Raw genomic sequence first — 20,730 nt, 5'->3', positions numbered from 1 at the left:
ACCGAGAGCACAAACTGTGCGGGCGGAGCGAGAGGGTTCCCTGCCGGTTACTTCCGTGTCGTCTTCAGTCCAGACTGACCCGCGTCGGCTATCTCGGTGTTTTACTGAAAATATTCAATATGTATTTTCTTTTATTGTGTAATAATAAACTATTTTCTCCTCATAAAACTCCCATACCAATGTAAAAGCAGTATACACGGTGAGAAATATTTTGCGCATGCGTACTAGGATAATATTCATAATATCAGAATAAATACCGACTCTTGTTACTGTGCATTAACTATTGAAGGTTAGATAGTTAGAGCTCCTTCTACATGTATTTTAACAATGTAAACCTACTAACTAGTGTGCACATAGTGCGGGTTTATCTGTAGTTCAGTTAAAGTCACACGGTCAGCAGAGACCATGAGGAATCAAAGAGGTCTCACTCTGTCCCATTCTGCTGGCCCAATGTTCCGAAAGTAAAACTATTGATATTTTGCATTGACAATGATAAGTGAGTATTGAGCATCAAGCCATTCAGTTAAAACAAGGAGCAGGATCAAAATCAAATACGAGGTGGACTGTAACAGGCAGATATGATGTAAACAGGGCACAGTAGGAAACGAAAAACTTTTTACTAAAAGTAGCTTAATAAAAACGTCTATTATTATGAATTATTATTATTAATAATCTATTGTTTTCTGTTTCAATCAGCATCCAACTAAAAGCTGTTGACATAACACCGTAGATCATGGGTGGCACTGCAAGAGGGATAGTGACCTGCACTTGCCGCTGAATTGTGGGACTTGTAGTTATGTCATCAGATGCCAACACACTGCAGTCAGAGATGCGCACAAACAACTTTGCAGAATCAGTGGCTGAACTAAAGGCCTGTCAGCATCCTTCTGACCCGCCACATCTGCTAAAATAAGATTAAACTCATATAACCTAAATCATATTAGACATATCAGTCTATATTTAAAAAATCTGCTCTGATTTCATCTTGGATCTTACACATTAACCTCTGCAAAATCTTTATAGGCCCAACTATGTTTGGAAATCAAATCACAGTGTTGTGCAAATAGTAGGATTAGGTGGAAAGGTGACATTTATCACTTCAATGCACCTTAAATATAAACCTGCTCTGAGAAGCATCATACTGGGATTCCCAAAGACCCTACTCAAACCTAGTGAATACCATCCTTCTATACCATCAGAAAAAACTGTGCAGCAGTCCTATAATGATAAAAACACGATTAAAAAAGACAAACCCGGCATGAGCAGAAATACGTCAAACTTACCAGAGTAGTGTTTCAACCACGCAAAGCTATATTATAGACTTTCTCCGAAGATCTTTTCTATTCAATGAGCGAAAAAGTGTATTGTTAAACATCCAAATGCGTTATGGTTAAAAAGCCATTCCTCACCAGAGGAGACCACATCTCAGTGCCGCATTGGAGAGAGAGAGGGAGAGAGGACACTCACATTAGGAAACCAGCAGGCTGGCAGCAGCATCAGTGCAGCAGCATCAGTGCAGCAGCATCCCCGTCCTGTCCTCTGCACCGCAGGGGAGGGCGAAGGTTCCTTTAAATTATGGCTGAAATAGCACGGTGCACTTAAGACGTGGTATACTTCTGACGGAATCTGCTGTGAGACGAGATATATCGAACAGCCGTGGACACCTCTGGATGGTTTGGTGCAGGTTTAAACGCACGGGACTCTTAAAGAGACAGCTGCTGTATAAAGCTCAGAAAGGACACAACATGCCAGCAAGTTTGGGATGGGCGAACAGAATAAAAGTCAAGGAGAGATATGGTTAATAGGCTGAATAAAATAGGTTTGGAGTCCACTTGTGACAGAACATTATGGGCATGGAGGATACAAGAATATAAAAGTATAGAATAGAATCAGTCCACTTTAGATTAAATAAAATAAACACTGTGATAATGTAGATTAGACTGGAATTATATAAAATGAATAATTCAGTAATCTAAAATTAATGATTTAGATTTAGCAAAAATATGATATAATATAGTGGAATAAAATAGGCTGATATAAATATGTTACATACATATTAACTGCAGTGTCTTTATTATAAAATTATTATAATGTAAAAAAAAATCACTCATCCATTTGAAGCATGTGGTGACATGAAGATATTACTGGAGAATAGAGTAGATAGTAGTAAATAATGTCCTAACACTTTTTAATGACAAAGCAGCTCACTAAACACACACACACACACACACACACACACACACACACACACACACACACACACACATACACACACACACACACACACACACCCACACCCACACACACATAGAGTAGTACTAAGATTTTAGGGGATAAATTGACTAATAAACAATGACAGTAACATCCAGTAGATGGCGCCAACAGTACAGTTTACAGCTCCTGCTGTAGGAGGTTGAAGCTCCGGCCTCTCACCACTAGATGGTTTATGTCACATTGACACATTCATACCAGTTTACACATTTGACCTCAACAAAGTGGGAAAACAAACAAGCATCACCAGGATTAGAATACGTTTATATTGACTGCTACAGTGTGAAACTACTGTTTTAAAAACAGCAGAACTCATAAAGGTGACTCAAAGTATTTTAACTCAGACTTCCATGATTGTGCATGATTATGGAGTAATGTTATATTTGCTGTCATGCTGAATTTGAAATATGAAGCAACTGAAAATAGCTGACAATCCACAGCAGGTTCGGTAAAAGCTAATTACATCTGCAAAGTGTACAGACTGATTTCTTGGAATTGATCTCCAACATGTCCAGACATGCTCAGTATAATTGGCCGCTTTCATTGAACGCAGCACTGAACTTTTGTCCTTTGTGTCTTTGCTTTGGTTCATGCACACACCAGCGCGCACACAGCGCATATTCTTCATGTACCTTAGTGTAAAATCAGTTGATGCACTTCTTGCTACAAACGAGAGCAATGACGACAGTTTTCATTCACACCTTATGTTGCTTGCTGTTTTGATCCTAATGCGCATGAAGAACTTTACTATTTACTTGCAAATCTAACATTTTATAAAACAGTGACTTGACTGACTTGTAGAAGTACCAGTGAAGTATGAATGTCCCACCGTGCTACCACCAGAACCAGTTAAGTGTGAACCCTGCTCTTCTCCAGCAGATGTGAACCAGCTGAGGGAGGTGCGCACTGACGTCCTGACATCTGCAGCTTATAGTCATGATCTTCCCAGATGATTTAATGCGGACAAAAGTTGCATTATATGTCATAAGGAGTCACGTTTCAAAAAAAGAAAGGTTTGCGCCTACATATCTTTAGAATTTCGATCTTATGATTTGTTTTTGGCTTCACTTTCAGTCATTACGGTAAATAACATGATTTTGCATCTTTTTGTCAGTGAGGACCGCAGGGAGCCTGTCCGGGTCCAGTTGAGGTCCCCGGACCACGGTTTGGAGACGGTTGGCTTGTGCTCAGAATCAGAGCAGAGAGAGAGAGAGAGAGAGAGAGAGAGAGTTGCTCAGGAAAACAGACATTTTAAACATTTTTTTCCGCCTCGACTCTGTGTAAACCACCTGAATGTAAACGATCGATATAACGACCTGCACACTCCGGCAGGGCTGAATCAGTGTGTTTGGCTCTCAGTGGGACCGGGTCTTTGATGTAGGCAGGCTGATCACAGATCAGATACACTCACATAAGCCCATCCATAAGCCCTCCCCCCCCCCTCTCTCTCTCTCTCTCTCTCTCTCTCTCTCTCTCTCTCTCCGCCTTTGATCTCGGCGCTGACTTGGTCCTGGCTGTGCCGCCGCGGCTCTGTGCGCGCTGGGCTGGGGCTGCGGCGCTGACATGCTGAGCAGACCGGTGCGGGAAACACACCACCACACCTCTCACCGGTCTGCTTTCGACTGTTAGGAACCAGCACTTTGATCAGCAGGCTCCTTTTGTAGCAGGTAAGGAGGCATTTTGCACAGTGTGAAGTATTATAGCGACACTTTAAAGACGAACTGAAGTTACGCGTTAAGCTGTGCACGAACCGCATGGACATTTTTGTGATTTCATGGTGACACTGATGGGATTTGAGACTTTTTATGCAATGGTCTTATGACAACCACAGTCTTCCTGCTGTAAAGCTTCTAAATCCGGCTGGTTTTTAATCTGATTACTAATCAATCGGCATCAATTAGCCCAGTCTGCACGTGCGTGTGGTTATATTTTAACCAGCGCTTCATAGCACGCGCCTCTTTATTATAGAAGACATGTCTTTAAATCCAGCTGTCCTCTACATTGTCTCTTTGCCTTTGTGGTCTAATGTCATCATGTTCCATATTATATGACAGAATTCTAGTTCACCACTGAAACTATATGATATTCGCTATAAATATCAACAGATCTGTATTTCAGCATTTGCTTTGTTTATGATTTGTGAAGTGTGTGTGTGTGTGCGTGTGTAGAAACAATATGACAACAGTCTCCTGTTGTTGTGCAGGCAGTAAGTGGCTCATCAAAATGGTCTGGATGCTTCATTACACCTTCTCACTTGTACTGACTGTACACGTCATGTATTCAACTCTGGTAAGTGTTTTATTTCATTTTTCTTTCATTGTTCACTTTGGTGCTGAAGGTTTGTCTGTTTTAGTTCAGGCTCAGTGTAGCCTGGTTTTATTGGCTGAGTACTGTGAATGTCTGTTACTCAGATATTTTAATTCGGTTGTGCTCTGTCTGATGTTCGTTTGTGGTTATTAAAAATCAGTCAGAACTGAAAGCCCCCTTTACTTGTTCTTTCTGGAGCTTTTAAACGCGTCATGTTTTGTCCACATGAAACTAAACTAATCCCATGTACAGGAGTGAGCTGTGATTGAAATCTCTGTGCTAATCTCATCAAAAACACAACCTTTCACAATTGTGTGATCACATTCTCTCACTTATCGTCTGTATTTCTGAGTTGTAAACCTTTCACTGTGGGGACAACATGTTTTTAGTTTTTTAACAGGACTTTCTCTCAAAACCTTTGCAGGTGACACCCTGACAAACCTTAACTCCGTCCACTGTGCTGTCCTCACTGATGGTGTTTGTGACATAGACTCTAGTGTCTGGTGTTGGTTTTCCCTGTACCGCTGCTTCTGACTTCTGTTCTGCTGCTGCGTCTATGCGATTTTCCCACAGGGCTCATTAAAGTTTCATCTTATCTCAGCCCAACAGAATCAGACTTGTTTTCACGAAGACTCCAAGGCGGAGGTTGACCCCCTAAAAACTATTATAAAGGAAATTATAATGCATATTTCTGGATTCAGAGAGTCGGCTTTATCTCTTATGGATGAATGTGGTGATGAAATGCAGGAATTTCTAACTTTCACCAACCGACTGTCCCTCTCAGATTCCTGTGAGGGCCGAGGACGACAGCAGAGAATGCAGAGAACAGGAGTACAAGGACCGGTTTGGGAACTGTAAACCCTGCAAGCAGTGTGATGCAGGACAGGAGCTCTCAAAGGTTGGAACACCTCTTTACCTGTATGAACTGAAATGTGTTTTAAGCAGATTTGTATAAGTAATGCCTTCAATCGGGAGCATTTCCCCATAGATTCACTTGTTTATTTGGGAAAAGGAAAGTGTAGCAACACAAGGGATTCATCAGATGAGCTGAATCAAGTTTCTCAAGCTGAAGGCAGATGGATTATATCTGTGATGGGGAAAAAAAGTAAAACTGTTGAGCTCATGAAAAGAATGGACATCACTGTTTATTAAAGTGTACCTTATTCAGAGAACACACATTATTTATGACTTCCTCTCTTTCATGCTGAGAACAGCCAAGCTGTTATTAGCTTTTGTAGAACACCGACCCTTCTTTAATCAGTCACACCCATACTTTTGACCTTCGGCAGCTGAATGGCTTCCATTGTTTTTCCCCATTGCACCCATTCCAAGTTATTGTCTTCACTGTTTGAAGCAAGCCATGCCTAAGCTTGCTGCTCTCTCGGCTGGGAAGAGAGTTTTTTCCACTATCTTAGCCACAGGTTTTTGTGTGCTTTGTACAAACAGGCCTCTAAAGTGTTAGTTTAGGATGGTAAGCAAAGGGTTTCCTTTGTTTGCAACTGCTATGCACCTACTTTTGCAAGTGTAGGCAGTGATGTAAAGACAAGCAAACTATAAGAAATAATCCTTCTGCAGAAACCTACATATTTTGTTAGAGAACTAAACAGTGTGACTAATGGCACGCTGTAAAAAAAAAAAAAAGTGTTTTTACGTAAATATTTGGCTAATTCTACCTGTTCTAAGTCTACGTTTCCTTCTCATACTTAACAAGCTTAGTGCTAGACAGCAAAAGCCAAGTCGGTGGTATAAACATAACGTGATGTTTTATCACCATTTATTTTGGAAGAAAGTCAGATAGTCTCAATCCACTATAAGATTTTTTTTTTTCCTTGGTTTGTGTTTTAAAGGCACAATCTTTCAAAATAAAAGAACAAAAGAGGAGTAATCGTCACCCATCAGCAAAATTTAAAACATCTTACTGGAGCTTTTTGTTGCATTTAAACCAACTCACAAAGAGTTGAAAGAAAAACGGAACATTATAACCTTCGTAATGTGCCATAACAGACAGATTCAATAGTTTCAGAAGCAAATTTTTGCCTCTATAATGTAATTTCAGTTCATTTTTATTAGACAAACGTTTACATCATATACACTGATTGCAGCCTTAAGAAAACGGCGTTCTTCACATAAAGAGGCTAATGAATGGACTTAAGGTGGATTTGTACTTCACTGCATCTTTGAGTGCAAATGAAAAACTCTGTGTCTCATCACCCTTGACATCTGTTGCACACATGCATTCAAAGCCCAGTTGCCTTTAATCTCAGTATACACAGACATGCACTCTGTGGTTGGTAAAACGCTTCAGTAGTCCTCTGCCAGCCCAACAGGCATGAATGCTGCTAGCCACCCTGGGGTCCTGGTTAATAATTGGCTGCCTCATTCTTTCTCTGAGGGTAGCGGGATACTGGCTCACAGAGGAGACCTAGACCCGCACTCGGGGAAAGTTTCCCAGAGAAACAACTTCTGATCCGAGCTCTGTGTAACCAGGACGATCTGTCCATATTCTGAAAGGCAGGTCTGACTCTTGGGAGGGAAGCAGACTTTTGGAGTCCCTCTGTGCAGCTGCCATAGAGATCCCAGAGGAATGTGGCCCAGTTTGCTCTGGAAGTTTGCCTCTGGAAGCTGCTCTGAGGCAGGCTGACAAACATCAATTAGTCCCTTCACACCAACTGTAGCTAAAAGAAACACATCCACTAAAACCAGTTATTCTTTTTTTTTTTTTTTTTTTTGCAGACATATTTCATTCTAGGTTTCATTCATAGGTAGCTGCTTAACCTCTTGTGTTGTGTGAAGAGTAAAGGAGCAGGGGTGAGTTGCTTTGCAGTGCAGGCTGGAAAACTGCCAGTTGCAAAAAAAAAAAAAAAAAAAGGCAGGAACACAACTTTGATGTGTCAACATTTTGTAGTTTGTAGCAAGAGTGTTACATTTCCTTCAGTCCAGGGCAGAGAGCTACTGGATGGTACGAGCTAAAGAGGCAGAGGGAGTTGCAGGGATTGCATTAACAGCAGTGTCCAAATGTCCAAGTGTCCAAATCACAGTGGCAAGACAGAAACTGCAGAATTTCATGTGTGTAGAGAAGCCACTCTGTGATAAAAGTCTCAATAAGTATAACTGGAACAACGAGCTTGAGAGAGTGTTTTGGCCCAGACAGAACTGTTTCAATTAACTTGCATTGTTTTCAGTGTTGTTTCATTACCAGATCAGATGGCTGTTTGTGCCCTGGCCGTGATTCCTTCCTATCTCAGAAGAATATCTGCATCTGAATATGTGTCAGGTCCCAGCCAGCTCGGCCCCCCCACTCGCCCCGTCTCGCCCCTCCACGCTCCTTATTATGTTTGGCAATCTCATCCAAAGTAGATCAGGAGATAGGACAAGCAAACGGGATGTTAAGCATCTGGTTTTTGGATGGCTTTGAGGTGAAACCACCACAAAGTAGGATATGAAAATGGAGTGACTGCCACACATGCATGTTGATGTGCTTCATTTCCACTTTATTTTTTAAGGGTGGATTCCTTTACTGCTGGTGTCCTCCCCTCCCCAAATGCTTTATCTCAAACATTTAAATAGACACCTACAATGATCATTTATACCTGTAGAGGAACATAAGAAATATTTCTCTGCCAGCAGAGGTTTGATAGAGTGGCTTGTTTTGTGTGTGTGTGTGTGCGCGTGTGTGTGCACGTGTGTGTGTGTGTGCGCGCGCGTGTGTGTGTGTGTGTGTGTGTGTGTGTGTGTGTGTGTTGTGGTATTTTTGCCACTATAACATGTACACACCCTAAGAATCTGGCCTTTTCAGGGGAGCTTAGCAGATTGAATATGTATTCTTTTTTTCTTTTATTGATATTCTTGGCTGTTATGGTAATTTACTACTGCAAAGGGCTTACATTGTGCTCTAATTTGTTCATAAAAGACTAACTTCATAACATCGCAGATTACCACAGGGTATAGTCTTTGTTTTGGCTGCAAACTAGTCTCAGTCAGTACTGGTTGTAGCAGGGATTAAAGAAGAAAGAGATCCCTCCTTGATGTTCTGTACTGCCTGGATCACAGGGGCAGAAGTTGGCTCCATTTTCCCTTTGTTTCCTTGCTCTGACCTGCTTGTGTGTACGTGGCATCTGCCCCCATCCTGCCATGTGGTGCCACATGGACAGTGCTAGTGATGGTGCCAAGCGGCTGTGAATTGTCCCTGGGCCCCTTCATGTGGAAGTGGGTCATGGAACCACTGTGAGCTACCCTGACAGGGCTGGGTCTGCAGCACCTTCAGGGTTTGGTGATGTGGGACCTTTATTGCCTCCACTGGTGCAGTTGGAGCTTTTTTTTTCTTGAGAAAGGCAAGATCATGGCTTGTAACTTTAGGCAAACGTATCTTTTTTTTCCACCTTTCCGCTCCTTATCACTCATCAACCACCCCCTCTTGTCTTTTCACTCTTTCTCTGTCTCTTTCTTTCCCTCCTACTGCCCCCACCTCCATGGTTCCTTGCCCTGCTGGAAAGCAAGGCCTTATATGGAGAGTTCATAACAACAGCTGCAATAGTCCAACCCTAGCTGGTCCACCTCAGGCCAGCCCTGGCCCGAGGGTTCAATGTCAGGCTTACATGTGTTTGGCTGGAAGGACCGAATTCCTCATCTTCTAGCCCGACTCCTCGGTGCCATCACGAGATCACATCTTTGCCTCTAGCCTCTCTTTTCATTTCTCGCCAGCCTGCTTCTCCAGACCCAACCCCCATATCAGACTCTTGTGCCCACATTCCAGGAGGACTGCATGCCCAGGCAGTGAAATGGGACACGGGTGAAGAGAGAAAGAAGAGAGAAGCCCTGTTTGAAGCTGACCTTCACTTTAGTAATATATGAGAAACACTGGACAACAGCAGGGCAGCTGCTGTGGAGCTGATAACGGATGATCAATGTATGAGGTCATCCCTGTCCTTTCACTCAGCGTGGTGTACAGTAATGTCAGCTGTCATGTAAATGTCAGTTTGTCATTGAGGGAATCAGCCCAGTGATGTGACAGAGATCCAATTAGGAAAACGACAAAAGAAGAAGAAGAAATGTGCTGTAAATTAGAAATAATGTTCTGGTTGTTGATTCAGTGTTGAGATTTTGTTCTCCTCACTAAAAGTGTGTACTTCACACTACCAGACTTCAGTGTATCTACATTGCCAGCTGCTGTAAAAAGACAAGTGGTGTTAAATCTGAAAAATAATGAACCTGACTCTGAAATCCATAAAACAAGATCTGTCTATATTCTTTTCTTTCATTGAAAACAATACTAAATGCTTTATTTCATATTCTTTGAAATCTCTTCCATAAATTAGGGTTTGCTTGGTTCAGGTGGTTCAGCATTAGATCATTCACACAGTGGTAGGAAGCTGTGCTTTTAACTGCATTTTCAATTGCTGAGCACAAAAGAGTATTCACCTTTTTTCTCCATATACCTCTCCACAATCCTTGCCCCCTTGCTGAAGTGTTTCCTTTGCTTGCTGGCCTCTCAATCAACGGGACACTCACTGAGTCTGCTTGGAGAGGGAGTCACACAAAAACACAGCAATAAACTTTCAATAATACAACAGTGGGTGTCCCCCCGGGTCTTTATTATTCAAATGCCTGGCCTTTCTGGGTCTTGCAGCGGAAGGCCACTCATTTATACTGAGAGAGTCAGGGAGATTATTGCCAGTGTAAGATGGACTCTCAAAAGAGGCAGGCTATTGTTCTCTTCTGATCCTGCAAGCCAAGATCATTCTTTAATTCCAGACCCCCAATAGTCGACATTCAAGTCCTCTTTTCACCAGCTGTACATCACCCCAAACCACCGACCCCACCTCTTACCCGGTGTATTTCTACCATTAATCCCCTCAGGAATGTGGCTTTGGTTATGGAGAGGATGCCCGGTGTGTGTCCTGCCGGAGTAGTCGCTTCAAAGAGGACCGGAGCCTGCAGAAGTGCAAGCCCTGTCTGGACTGTGGACTCCTCAATCGCTTCCAGAAGGGAAACTGCTCCACCACCACCAACGCAGTGTGTGGCGACTGTCTGCCGGGGTGAGAGGCGAGACACAACCTCCCAGACAGCTGTGTTAATAAAACTAATTTTTCACAACAATAGTCCTACAAAGAAAGGAAACCTGTTACAACATGCGAATATCCAAGTTTCTGTTCATGACTTTGTTGAAAATGTAATTTTGTCTCTTCAACAGATATTACAGGAAGACGAAATTAAGTGGTTTCCAAGACATGGAGTGTATACGATGTGGAGACCCCCCACCTCCTTACGAACCTCACTGTAAGCATCTTTCCTTTGTTGTACCTCTTCTAACAGTTGGCCCAACATCACTGGGGTATTCTGGTAAATATTCTGATGAATACAGGCTATTCATCCCAGCTCACAATAGGTGATGTATTAAGATGAATCAATAGTGATACAATAGTCTAAAAGCAAACCATAGCACACTATTGAACTCTGGGCACAATGCTACTAGAACCAAAACTCACAATAGCAGTGCCACGGCAAAGCCTCTATACACACAACATGTCCGCACAACGCACTTGGAGTAACCAGAACCACAACCTTTAAAGGGTGGAGCGAGTCATAGTTCATTCACCAAATCTCACTGAGCCAAGCCACTGTGCTATATGTGCAAATAAATCCTTGGACTTACAAGCTGTGCAGACGTAAATCTGATATTAATATTACTAACACAATGGCTGATTTGCAAACACTGGATTATATTAGCTCAGAACATGTCAGTCATTTTCAGCACTCAGTTTGGATTAACAACCTGAAGAAACATTTCCAGACAAAATGAATAGGAAAAGTTTTTTCTTGTTTTTTTTTTAAACTATGACGCTGTAGAACATGTTTTTGTCTCAACAGAGTAAACATCAGGGAGCGTGCGGGTTCAAGCAGCATAATTTATTACCTTTTGGCCACATCCATTGTGTGAAAAGGAGTCAGGAGGTGTGTTGTAGTATTTCCACAAAGTGGGACTCACATTCCATTAGACTACAGATCCAATTAACGTCTCTCTTCTGGTCATTATTAGTGGTTAACAACCTCATGCTTTCCACATAAAACCATCACGCGAGTGAACTTATACCTTTGGTAATTGAGTGTGACTTCCTGATGGCAGAGGAGGCTGCAGCTGTTTCTGAGGAGGTTTTTGGCAGTGTGAGCGTTAGAGCAGACCCAGACAGGGTTAGCGCCACTGTGTTAAATAAATGGAGACAGCTCAGGGATATCAAAACTTGTTTGCGCTTTTCTCACGAACCCTAAATGTAGAGAATTATGGATTCATTAAACCGTCCACTGAGTGTTCGTTTTTTCTTATTGTGGCTTTTACAGTCTTTTTTTTTTTTTTTTTTTTAGAATATATTATATAAACCCATGTTACAGTTTGTAGAATGAACACAAGCCCTGGGAAAACAGGCTTCCCTGTGTCTGCTCATTTGTTCATCTGTTTGATACTGGAGCAGGCCTGAGAAACAAAATGTCCATTGTGTCTGAGAACACACATTGGTAGTTAGCTCCTACAGGGACTCTTGGTGGAGTATTTCCAAATGTTTCAAAGTCTTGATCCCTCCTTCTAGTTTTATCTTCGAGGAGGGTGGTGAAAACTTAAAGGGCAGATCATTGTAATAGGCCACACTGTCTTGGGGCAATGGTGCAGCTGTGCAGGGGAGGCGGTCGCCGTCCGGGGTGGACTGTAAATCTTAAACCACCCCGTCTTTCTTCTCCTTCCTTTCCCCAAGTGGCTTTTTAGAGAAGGGAAAAACGACATTGTGTTTTATGGATTCCTCCAGCGTCTTTAATGTGTTTCATCTGCTGGAGTTTTTCACTGTCACTGCAGATCTCATAGAGCTGCCTAGACCATACGGACGCATGCACACAGGGAGAAATATTTCTTACCCCAGGATTGCAATTATAATAATTCTAACTAGATTCACCCAGAAGTTTTAACTACTAGTTCAGTGATAAAGACAAGTGTAGCCATGTAGCCCAGTTATATATATCATATATCTTTTTACAAATGACTTTGACTTTGTAAATGTTAACATGCTATTGTAAAGTTTTAAAATACAGCATAGCTGTAGAGCTGATAATTAAATGGTTTTGCTCCAGTACAAGACCTAGGGCATAACCTTTTTGGATATTCATTCCTGCAGACATGCTGTTTTATTTTGAAAGAATGCAGAATAGGGATTTAATATGCTGTTGCTGTATCTTCTTTATTTGTCTCTCTATCACTTAAGTATTTTTTTTTTTTTAAAAAGTATCGCTGGATTTAAATATTAAAGTTGTCTACTCTCCTGAGAGAATTGAGATGTCTCCAGCCACAGCTTATTTTAATGCACAGCCCTCAGAGATGCTTTCAAGATGCCTGTTCTGCCCAGGAAAATCTCCATATGCCAGGTGTTACAACTAGATCCACCTTTCCTTTATTTTGACATGCTAACTAACTAACAGATCGATCAATTAATAATCAATTGATGAACTCATAAATTGAGGTTTGAACCACTAAAAATGGCTTTGCAAAAGGTAGAAAACACTGTCGTTAAAGGAAAAAAAAAGTTTTTAAAAAATTAAAATTTCTCTTTTCTGAGTAACGAAGTGCTGAGTTCTCATAGAGAACATCTTAAAAGAGTTTGCTCAGACAAAAAGATCCTTCAGAGGTGTAAAGAGGTGCTTCTATTATTTGAAGTATGTGGTATTTTTTAAAGACAACAGGCAGGGAGTCTATTGAAGGCTGTGGTTTGTTGGTCTGGTTTGTATGGAGATAATATCAGCAGGTGATGTCTCTTCAATGGACCAGTGTTTGTGTGTGCTTGCTGCAGCTGCTGGGCCTCTGATAACAGGCTGCCTTTGTGTTTGTGGGGCAGATGACGCTCACCTTGGGTGAGCTCAGTTTGACCTTGACAGAGAAGACTGGGCTTAAACACTGTGGTCACTCATATAGATTAACAGGGTCGTGCAGTGTTTGTCTCTGAAGATGACCGCTAACCACAGAACATGGTGATCCTCTGTCTTTGTCAGAGATTTATAAGTAAAATTTGAAATGAAATCATTTTAATATGCATATATATATATATATATTATTATGTTAGGTTCTTTGTTTCTCTTCTGTGGCTTAATATGCATTTTAAGTCTACATGGATAACTTTAATAATTTGCTGTTCAGTGTGATCATGATTTTTAAATGAAAATAAATGATCAGCTTCATTGAACATACAGCCATTTCATGTTATTTGCAATGATTTTGATGCACCTTGTTGGCATTTGTGACAGTTTTTATAATCTGGCACCAGAAAGTGGCATTATTTTTTAATAAGAATTCATAATTCATGTTATGACATTATGTACCTTCAGTGCTTATATCAAAATGCTCGATTACTGTGCCCTCTGGGTCAAAGTAAGTTTGGAAGTGCTGCTGTGAGTTTTTCTTTTTGTTTCTTCTTTCTCATAGAAGGAATGTTAAAATACCCTTATCCCCTATCTGGCTGAATAAAAATCTGCCCAGAGCTAAAGTAATGTTTACATTGCATAACAAAGAGCTCTTGGACTGTGAAAAGGTTGAAACCAGTTCCCTTTATGATTCATGTAGTGAAAAGCAAACAGCAAGGCTCACTGAAAAAGATTTTCTCCAACAAAACGAATTTATTATATTTGCCGTATTCATAAAAACGTCTTTCAAAATGTATTTTTCCCACATGTTATTAACTGGTCGGTTTCACGGTCATTGATGCGTACTTTCAGTGTTTGCTTAGTATTAAGTCACACCCTCTCTGTCATCCAAACATTGATCAGGAAAATTATGTTTGATTACTGATAATTACCAGAAACGGCTATGTTAAGCTGCATGTGCATGGCCTTGGAGAGAAATGTCACTCAGTTTTAAAATTCAGGCACGCTGCTGTTTTTCTTCCAAATCTGTCTCAAAGCTACAAACCTGTCTGTATACAGTTTCTGTACTTCACACTTTAAGATACTAGTTAGGATTTCCATAACCCTTTTCCTCCAACACAAAATGTTATCTTTCTATCATGGTTCAGTCTCAACCTGCATTTCAGGAAAAGCATGTTACTTACAAACCTCAGATTACTTGGAAACCTCAGAACCATAATGTAGTTCAGTAATTCAGTATTTTGACACCAGTGATTACTAGACTGAACGATTTGTCCTTGACTGGAATGTAAGGGATTCATTCGAAAAGCATTCCCCCCTGCGAATATGCATCATTGGATTGTTGTGATTTCATAACTCCTGATTTAAAGGCAAGACAAACCCACAGAAAAGTATCACCTGACTGCAGTTCCCATCAGCTCTACAGAATCCTTAACCTTCTTTTCGCTCATTATTTTGGTTTTATGACCCTCCAGCTTTATTGGATAAGTGAGCAGGAAGAAGCAGCAGGGAGCTAGCTGTGGAGCATTTAGCGTTGGTAGAGACCAAAATAGAGCTAAAAGGTGAGAAACTATTGGACTGACATCATTCTGTCTGCACGATATGCAAACTAGCAGTTGTTTCTAACATATTTGCACAAAGTGCCCCAAAAAAGTCAAGTAATGCTGCTTTAAACATTTAGTTTACATTTGGAGCAGATTACGCCTTTCTCTCTGATGAGTGTTTGAAAGGATAATTATATGTAGCAGAAGCCAATTTCAACAGTGCCAGTTCAACTGTCTTACATCTTGATATCTAGTGTTAAGCCACATTAAGCCTTGATGTTCTGATTTGTGGGAACTTGTATAATAAACACCGTTCTTGAAGCCAGAAAGTCTTTCCATGTAAGTGTGTGTTGTGCAGGGTCCTGAAGGCTGGGCGAGCAGTGACATCACATCTCCTCGGACAGGATGAGAACTGTAACAGCAGCTTTTATTGTGAAATCAGCACGTGTTCACACAACCCAGACACCACGACACTCAGAAGCATAACAACACACCATGTCTGTTCATATGTTTTCCTGGGTCCACCACAGACACTCATATCTGACCTATTTAAATCTTAAGCAGCGTGCCTGCGTCTTGACTTCAGCACTGTGTGAATACATAGCATGTGAGGGAGCTGGGGGCAGTGCCTGTAAATCATCTCCTGTGGGGAACGAGGCAGAGGTAGATAGACAGAATCCACCACAGGCATTTTCCCTTTGAACTCCCCTGCTTATTTCATTAGACTTTAAGCGAAGAGATAACTAGCTGGAGGCGAAAAGGAATAATTTTCTCTCGTTACCTTGTTCTGATTGGCTGAGGTGTGTTGGATAATATGAAAAGAACACACTCTGTTCTTTTCATAACTATTTTTGTTGTTTAAGGCACTTTTGTGTAAAGCTCTCAAATAAGTTACTTCTGTCTGATATTAACAGGACTCATCATCTGGCAATAAACTGTCATTATGGTCAGAGAGTGAGTCATTTGATCTCCCACCACCTTTCTCCACAGGCAGCGGGCGCGTGAACCTGGTGCCGCTGCCCTCGGTGGTAACCAGCTCACGGGACGTGGCCCTGGCCGCGGTAATCTGCAGTGCTCTGGCTACGGTGCTGGTGGCGCTGCTGGTCCTGTGTGTCATCTACTGCAAGAGACAGCTGCTGGAGAAGAAGCCCAGCGGTGAGTCAGGTTGCTGGATGCACCACGTTTTTCACAGGTGTTGAACAACACATTTCAGAATGAAGACACATTCATTACATGGCAAGGACCACAAGAGCTGAGTGAGAAAAGACTTAAAACCAGTATAGAGGCCTAAGGTTAGGTTTTCTACGGAGACAGGGGTCCACCCCCACCCCCAATAAATTAGGGTTGCATGCATTTCTTTGCAGCAACTACTGAACTTTGTACCCACTTCCCAGGTGCCACTGAATTCTCAGTACAATTTGTACTCAAGTCAAGATTTCTGAGGTTAAAAGCTCATACTATATGTTCCAAAACGTATTTATACAAACAAACAGTGAAGATAAGATGGAGATAAGTTATCGCAAATGTAAATCACTTGTGTGCTTTGAGATTTGCTGAGCAGGTAGTTGCATGGTAGCTGTAGTTCCAAGGATATTTTGTGAGTTTTGACTCTTTGGTAACTGCAGAGGCTTCAATTTCTGATGCTGAATATATGAAGTAATTATTATAGCCCCTCATCAGGCGAATGAAGAACAGTATATACAGCTGGATAAGCATGGTTTCATTGCTGCTTTAATACATACAAATAATGGGGGCCAGTTAATCTGTCAGTTGTGATCTCCAGTGGTGAGCCTTATTAAAGCTTGATGCTGCATATTTGTGGGAACTTGCATAATTAACAGCATTTTTGAGGCTAAAAGTCTTTGAGTATGTGAAAAATGTCCTGAGGGGGAAAAAAAAAAACTGATATTGAGTGACATCATGTTTAAGCTCACCTGAAACAACTAGAGTGGTAGAAGTTTCTAAGGTGATATTTTGTCAGTGGTTTCACTCAGTCTAAACATGCACCCCACCTTTAACCCAAACCTCTAAAGCACAGTTGTTGTTTTTTTAATTATCCAAAGGAATTTTGAGGCATTTCCCAACACATAGGAAAGTGTCTGTGTTTAGTCAAATAACCACAAGTGAAGTTGTAAGGATTTTATTTGACAACAGCAATTATACTTCAAGAAAATGTCATAACAAAATGTTTTCCGCCTGTTAGCCTATAGTTTATTTCTATTGAAGTGGTTCTAATTCTAATTAGGCACCTTTTGTAAAGGGTTTATAAGTTAGAACCAATGGATTTAATGATTTTGGATTTATTGCTAAAGTGATCAGCTAGCAGTCACTGATGAACACAAATTTGGAGTTTCCAGGTTGTTATCCCTTTTGTTTGGTAAAGGTAGTTATTCAATTCAGTTCTATTTGTATAGCACCAAATACACAATACAAACAACACAATCATCTCAAGGCACTTTACAAAAAAAACCCAATAAATCCATTATGAGCAGCACTTGGCGACAGTGGAGAGGTAAAACTCCCTTTAAGGGAAGAAGCCTGGGCATTTGGAAATGCTGACAAGCTGTTACTAAATGATTAAAGCTGCTAATAAACCTGAGGAAGACAGTGCTCATGCAGTCCATACAGTTAGAAAGTGACACCAGTAGATCTGTGCTTTGGGCTGTTGTGTGTATTGTTGTTTGATTAGGTCCAACATGTCTCCACACTCCACAGCGACCTCTCTGAGGTCCCAGGACTGTCCTTACAGTGGGGCCGAGCTGTCCTGCCTGGACCCTCGCTGGCTGCACGACTTTCCCCAGAGACCCTGCTGCCAGTGTCACCTGGGCCCTGGACACACCTGTGGTAGGTGGCAGTTCAGACTGAAGAGACTTTATGCTACAGCTCTGTTAAAATGTACTGCATGTAAAAATACAATGATGTTTCTAGTACTGTTTCATGAACCCACTGTGACGTGGCCTCACTATCCCTTAATACCAGGGATGGAAAGTAACAAATTACATTTACTCATGTTACTGTAATTGAGTAGGTTTTTTTTGTGTACTGGTACTTTTTAAAATCTGTAATTTTACTTTAAAATATATGTATGTGTATATATATATATATATATATATATATATATATACATATATATATATGTTATATTGGTTATAATAATTAGTAATTTCCTAAACCAAAACAAGACGTTTTATTTTTTAACCCTAACCCAACATGTTTTAAATACGCCTAAATATAACTTAGTTGTTGTGCTTAAACTTGACATGACTTTACGTAATGAAGACAATAAAAATCTGTAGGATAAAAAAAAAACTTCTTTTGTATGAAAAGTAACTTTTACTTCGAGTACATTTTAAATTGGCTTTTTACTTTTCCTGAGTAGATTTTTACAGATAATTTTACTTCTACTTAAGTAAAATTTCATCAAAGTAACAGTACTTTTACTTGAGCAGAATAAATATTTTTGTATTCTTTCCACCTGTGCTTAATGCTGCATCAAGGACTTTAGATGGTGATGAGAAAAAGACAAAATTTCATGTGTGTGATCTTCAGGTCCAGTCCACTTGATCCCATCTCTGTGCTGTGATGAGAGCTGCAGTCTGGGCCGCAGTGAGGACAACAGTCCCTTCCAGTCCCAGACGAGCCTCAGTGACAGGTAAGGACAAATTCTGCAGCAAATGTATGCAGGACCCCATTGTGACTGACATTTATAACACTATCAATACTGTCTGGATGGAGTATGAACTATAAACTCTTGACGAACAGCTGCTGTCAAACTTCACACTGCATTTATTAGTATGAAACATAACACTGTTTGACGAACACCTTTATCCAAACTGACAGAGGGGCTTTATAGTTACTTCTCTCTGGGCTATGTTTACGCTACACTCTGCTGACTGAGCTGGTTAATGGCTAAACTCAACATTAACCTTCTAACAAACCTTTGCATGTTTTCTTGTATAATTACATAATATTCTCTGATGGTTAAATGAGTTGAGCTACAAAGTAGTTATTCACATTACAGACACATATGTCTGTTTACAATATACATATGAAAGAAGTGACAGTCACAGCACTGGCTCAGCCTTCAGTAAACCTGGAAACCATGGGCAGGTAAACACAAAACCACTGCTCATCATTTTAATTTCTGTTGCTATTCAAGGTGCTGCAGACATAATTTAAGGTGTTTAATTAGATTCTTTGAAGTGCTGAGAACAAACAGAGGCATCGTGCCTAAAAGTGAAACACCACAGGGTATGGCTATAAACAGAGATTGTTGTTGATAACCACAACTTTCTTTATCACGTTCCTCTAGAAATACAAACCCAGATGAGGAGGGCACCCCTATGCAGCTGGAAGGACATCCTGAGTCTTTCTGTAACCAGGCAGGTTGGATGGTGGGGAGCTCAGAGCCTGCAGAGTGTTTTGGACTGCCCGAGTGCACCCCCGAACCTGCAGGGCTATGGAGGTTGGAAGGGGAAGAGGAGCATGAGGGTGTCGTGGAAGCAGAGGAGTGCAGTTCAAAGGAGAAGTCACCTGAGAAAGCCATCCAGAGCTACAGTGAAGCTGTGACAGATGCATTTCTGGCCAACCAGTACTCATCGAGTCAGTAAGGTGAGCAGACGTTTTGCCAGTACGGTGTAGTTTCATGCAAAAGATCAGAAATGACAGGATCCACATGTTCAGGAAACTGATGGAACTTTTTTTTTTTTTTTGGTAACTTTTATTGACACACATGCTTTTCCTCACTTTGACATTTCAAACCTTCACTTTTTACTAGAATAAGCAACGACTAAATCACATGGCAAGATTCAGCACCGCTCAAAACGCTACAAGCATTTTTCCAGCAGCTCTACTCTGTAACTCATGGGTTTCTATTTTATGGGCTGGTTCGTTGCTCTGTGTGTCCACAAAGAGCAGCTGGTAAAAGAAACGAGATAGCACAAGTTATTTGATGTAGACAAGACTATCGTGTTTTAAGTCTGCCCCTCACTGGCTCTGGGTAGATAAGTTACTAATCACTGTGTGTCTATGTAACTCTTCCTCCTCTCTGTACAGGATGACATGGATTTCTTTGGCTTGTGTTCCACCCTTGAACCACCCTGGACTCAACAGCAGCCGCGGGCCAGATCCCGTATCAGATTACTCACAAAGGCTCAAGTGTGACTGCGCTGCCTTTTTTGAAATGCCGGCCGCTGACCTCCGAGCTTCTTGTCAAAGGAACAGATACATACATGCAACATGAAACACTGCTGAGGAAAGCAAAGGCATAGAGAAATATATACACACACACACACACACAGAATATCATCTAGCTGGCCCAGAAGGTGAAATCATATGAAGTTGGAACATTGAGGAGTATTGACTTATTTCTGTGGACAAAGGGAATCAAAGTGAGCCTGTACCACTTACATATCTGGTGTTATGAAGCATTTGTGCATAAAGGTAACAGCTACAAAATTTGAGGTCTGTAGAAAAGCATCAAAAGTGAGTATATTGCACATTGAAGACAATCTTAATATGGGACACGTTAAAATGAGGAATGTTTGGTAAATATGTTGTAGATACTGTAAAATAGTAAATAGGTCAATATTTTTGTAACATAGACTTGACTGTTTGCTTTTCTTCGCCAATTATAGTGTTGATGGTTGTGCATGGTCACTTCCGTGTATTGTTTTTGTAAATAAAGCACTTGAACACGTTTACATACTACAGGGTA

General features: G+C 41.0%; 1 protein-coding gene across 2 annotated transcripts in view; it reads left to right on the top strand.

The window, feature by feature from the left end:
• Window positions 1-20,730, top strand: part of LOC113125650 (tumor necrosis factor receptor superfamily member 19) — a 23,289-nt gene extending 2,559 nt beyond the window's left edge. Inside the window, exons 2-12 of one of the 2 annotated variants that reach the window (XM_026299239.1) lie at window positions 3,151-3,284; window positions 3,386-3,938; window positions 4,475-4,560; window positions 5,363-5,476; window positions 10,435-10,613; window positions 10,769-10,854; window positions 16,005-16,169; window positions 17,730-17,858; window positions 18,564-18,666; window positions 19,327-19,625; window positions 20,070-20,730. In XM_026299239.1, coding sequence (XP_026155024.1) covers window positions 4,495-4,560; window positions 5,363-5,476; window positions 10,435-10,613; window positions 10,769-10,854; window positions 16,005-16,169; window positions 17,730-17,858; window positions 18,564-18,666; window positions 19,327-19,624 — 1,140 coding nt within the window. In that variant the 5' untranslated portion in view covers window positions 3,151-3,284; window positions 3,386-3,938; window positions 4,475-4,494 and the 3' untranslated portion in view covers window position 19,625; window positions 20,070-20,730. Of the gene's footprint in view, window positions 1-3,150; window positions 3,939-4,474; window positions 4,561-5,362; window positions 5,477-10,434; window positions 10,614-10,768; window positions 10,855-16,004; window positions 16,170-17,729; window positions 17,859-18,563; window positions 18,667-19,326; window positions 19,626-20,069 lie in introns of both variants that reach the window. The other variant, XM_033325499.1, reaches the window with a different exon arrangement.

This window comes from Mastacembelus armatus, chromosome 13 (genome assembly GCF_900324485.2).
Source record: "Mastacembelus armatus chromosome 13, fMasArm1.2, whole genome shotgun sequence".
Classification (NCBI taxonomy): Eukaryota; Metazoa; Chordata; class Actinopteri; order Synbranchiformes; family Mastacembelidae; genus Mastacembelus; species Mastacembelus armatus.
This window is presented reverse-complemented; position numbering and strand designations above follow the sequence as displayed.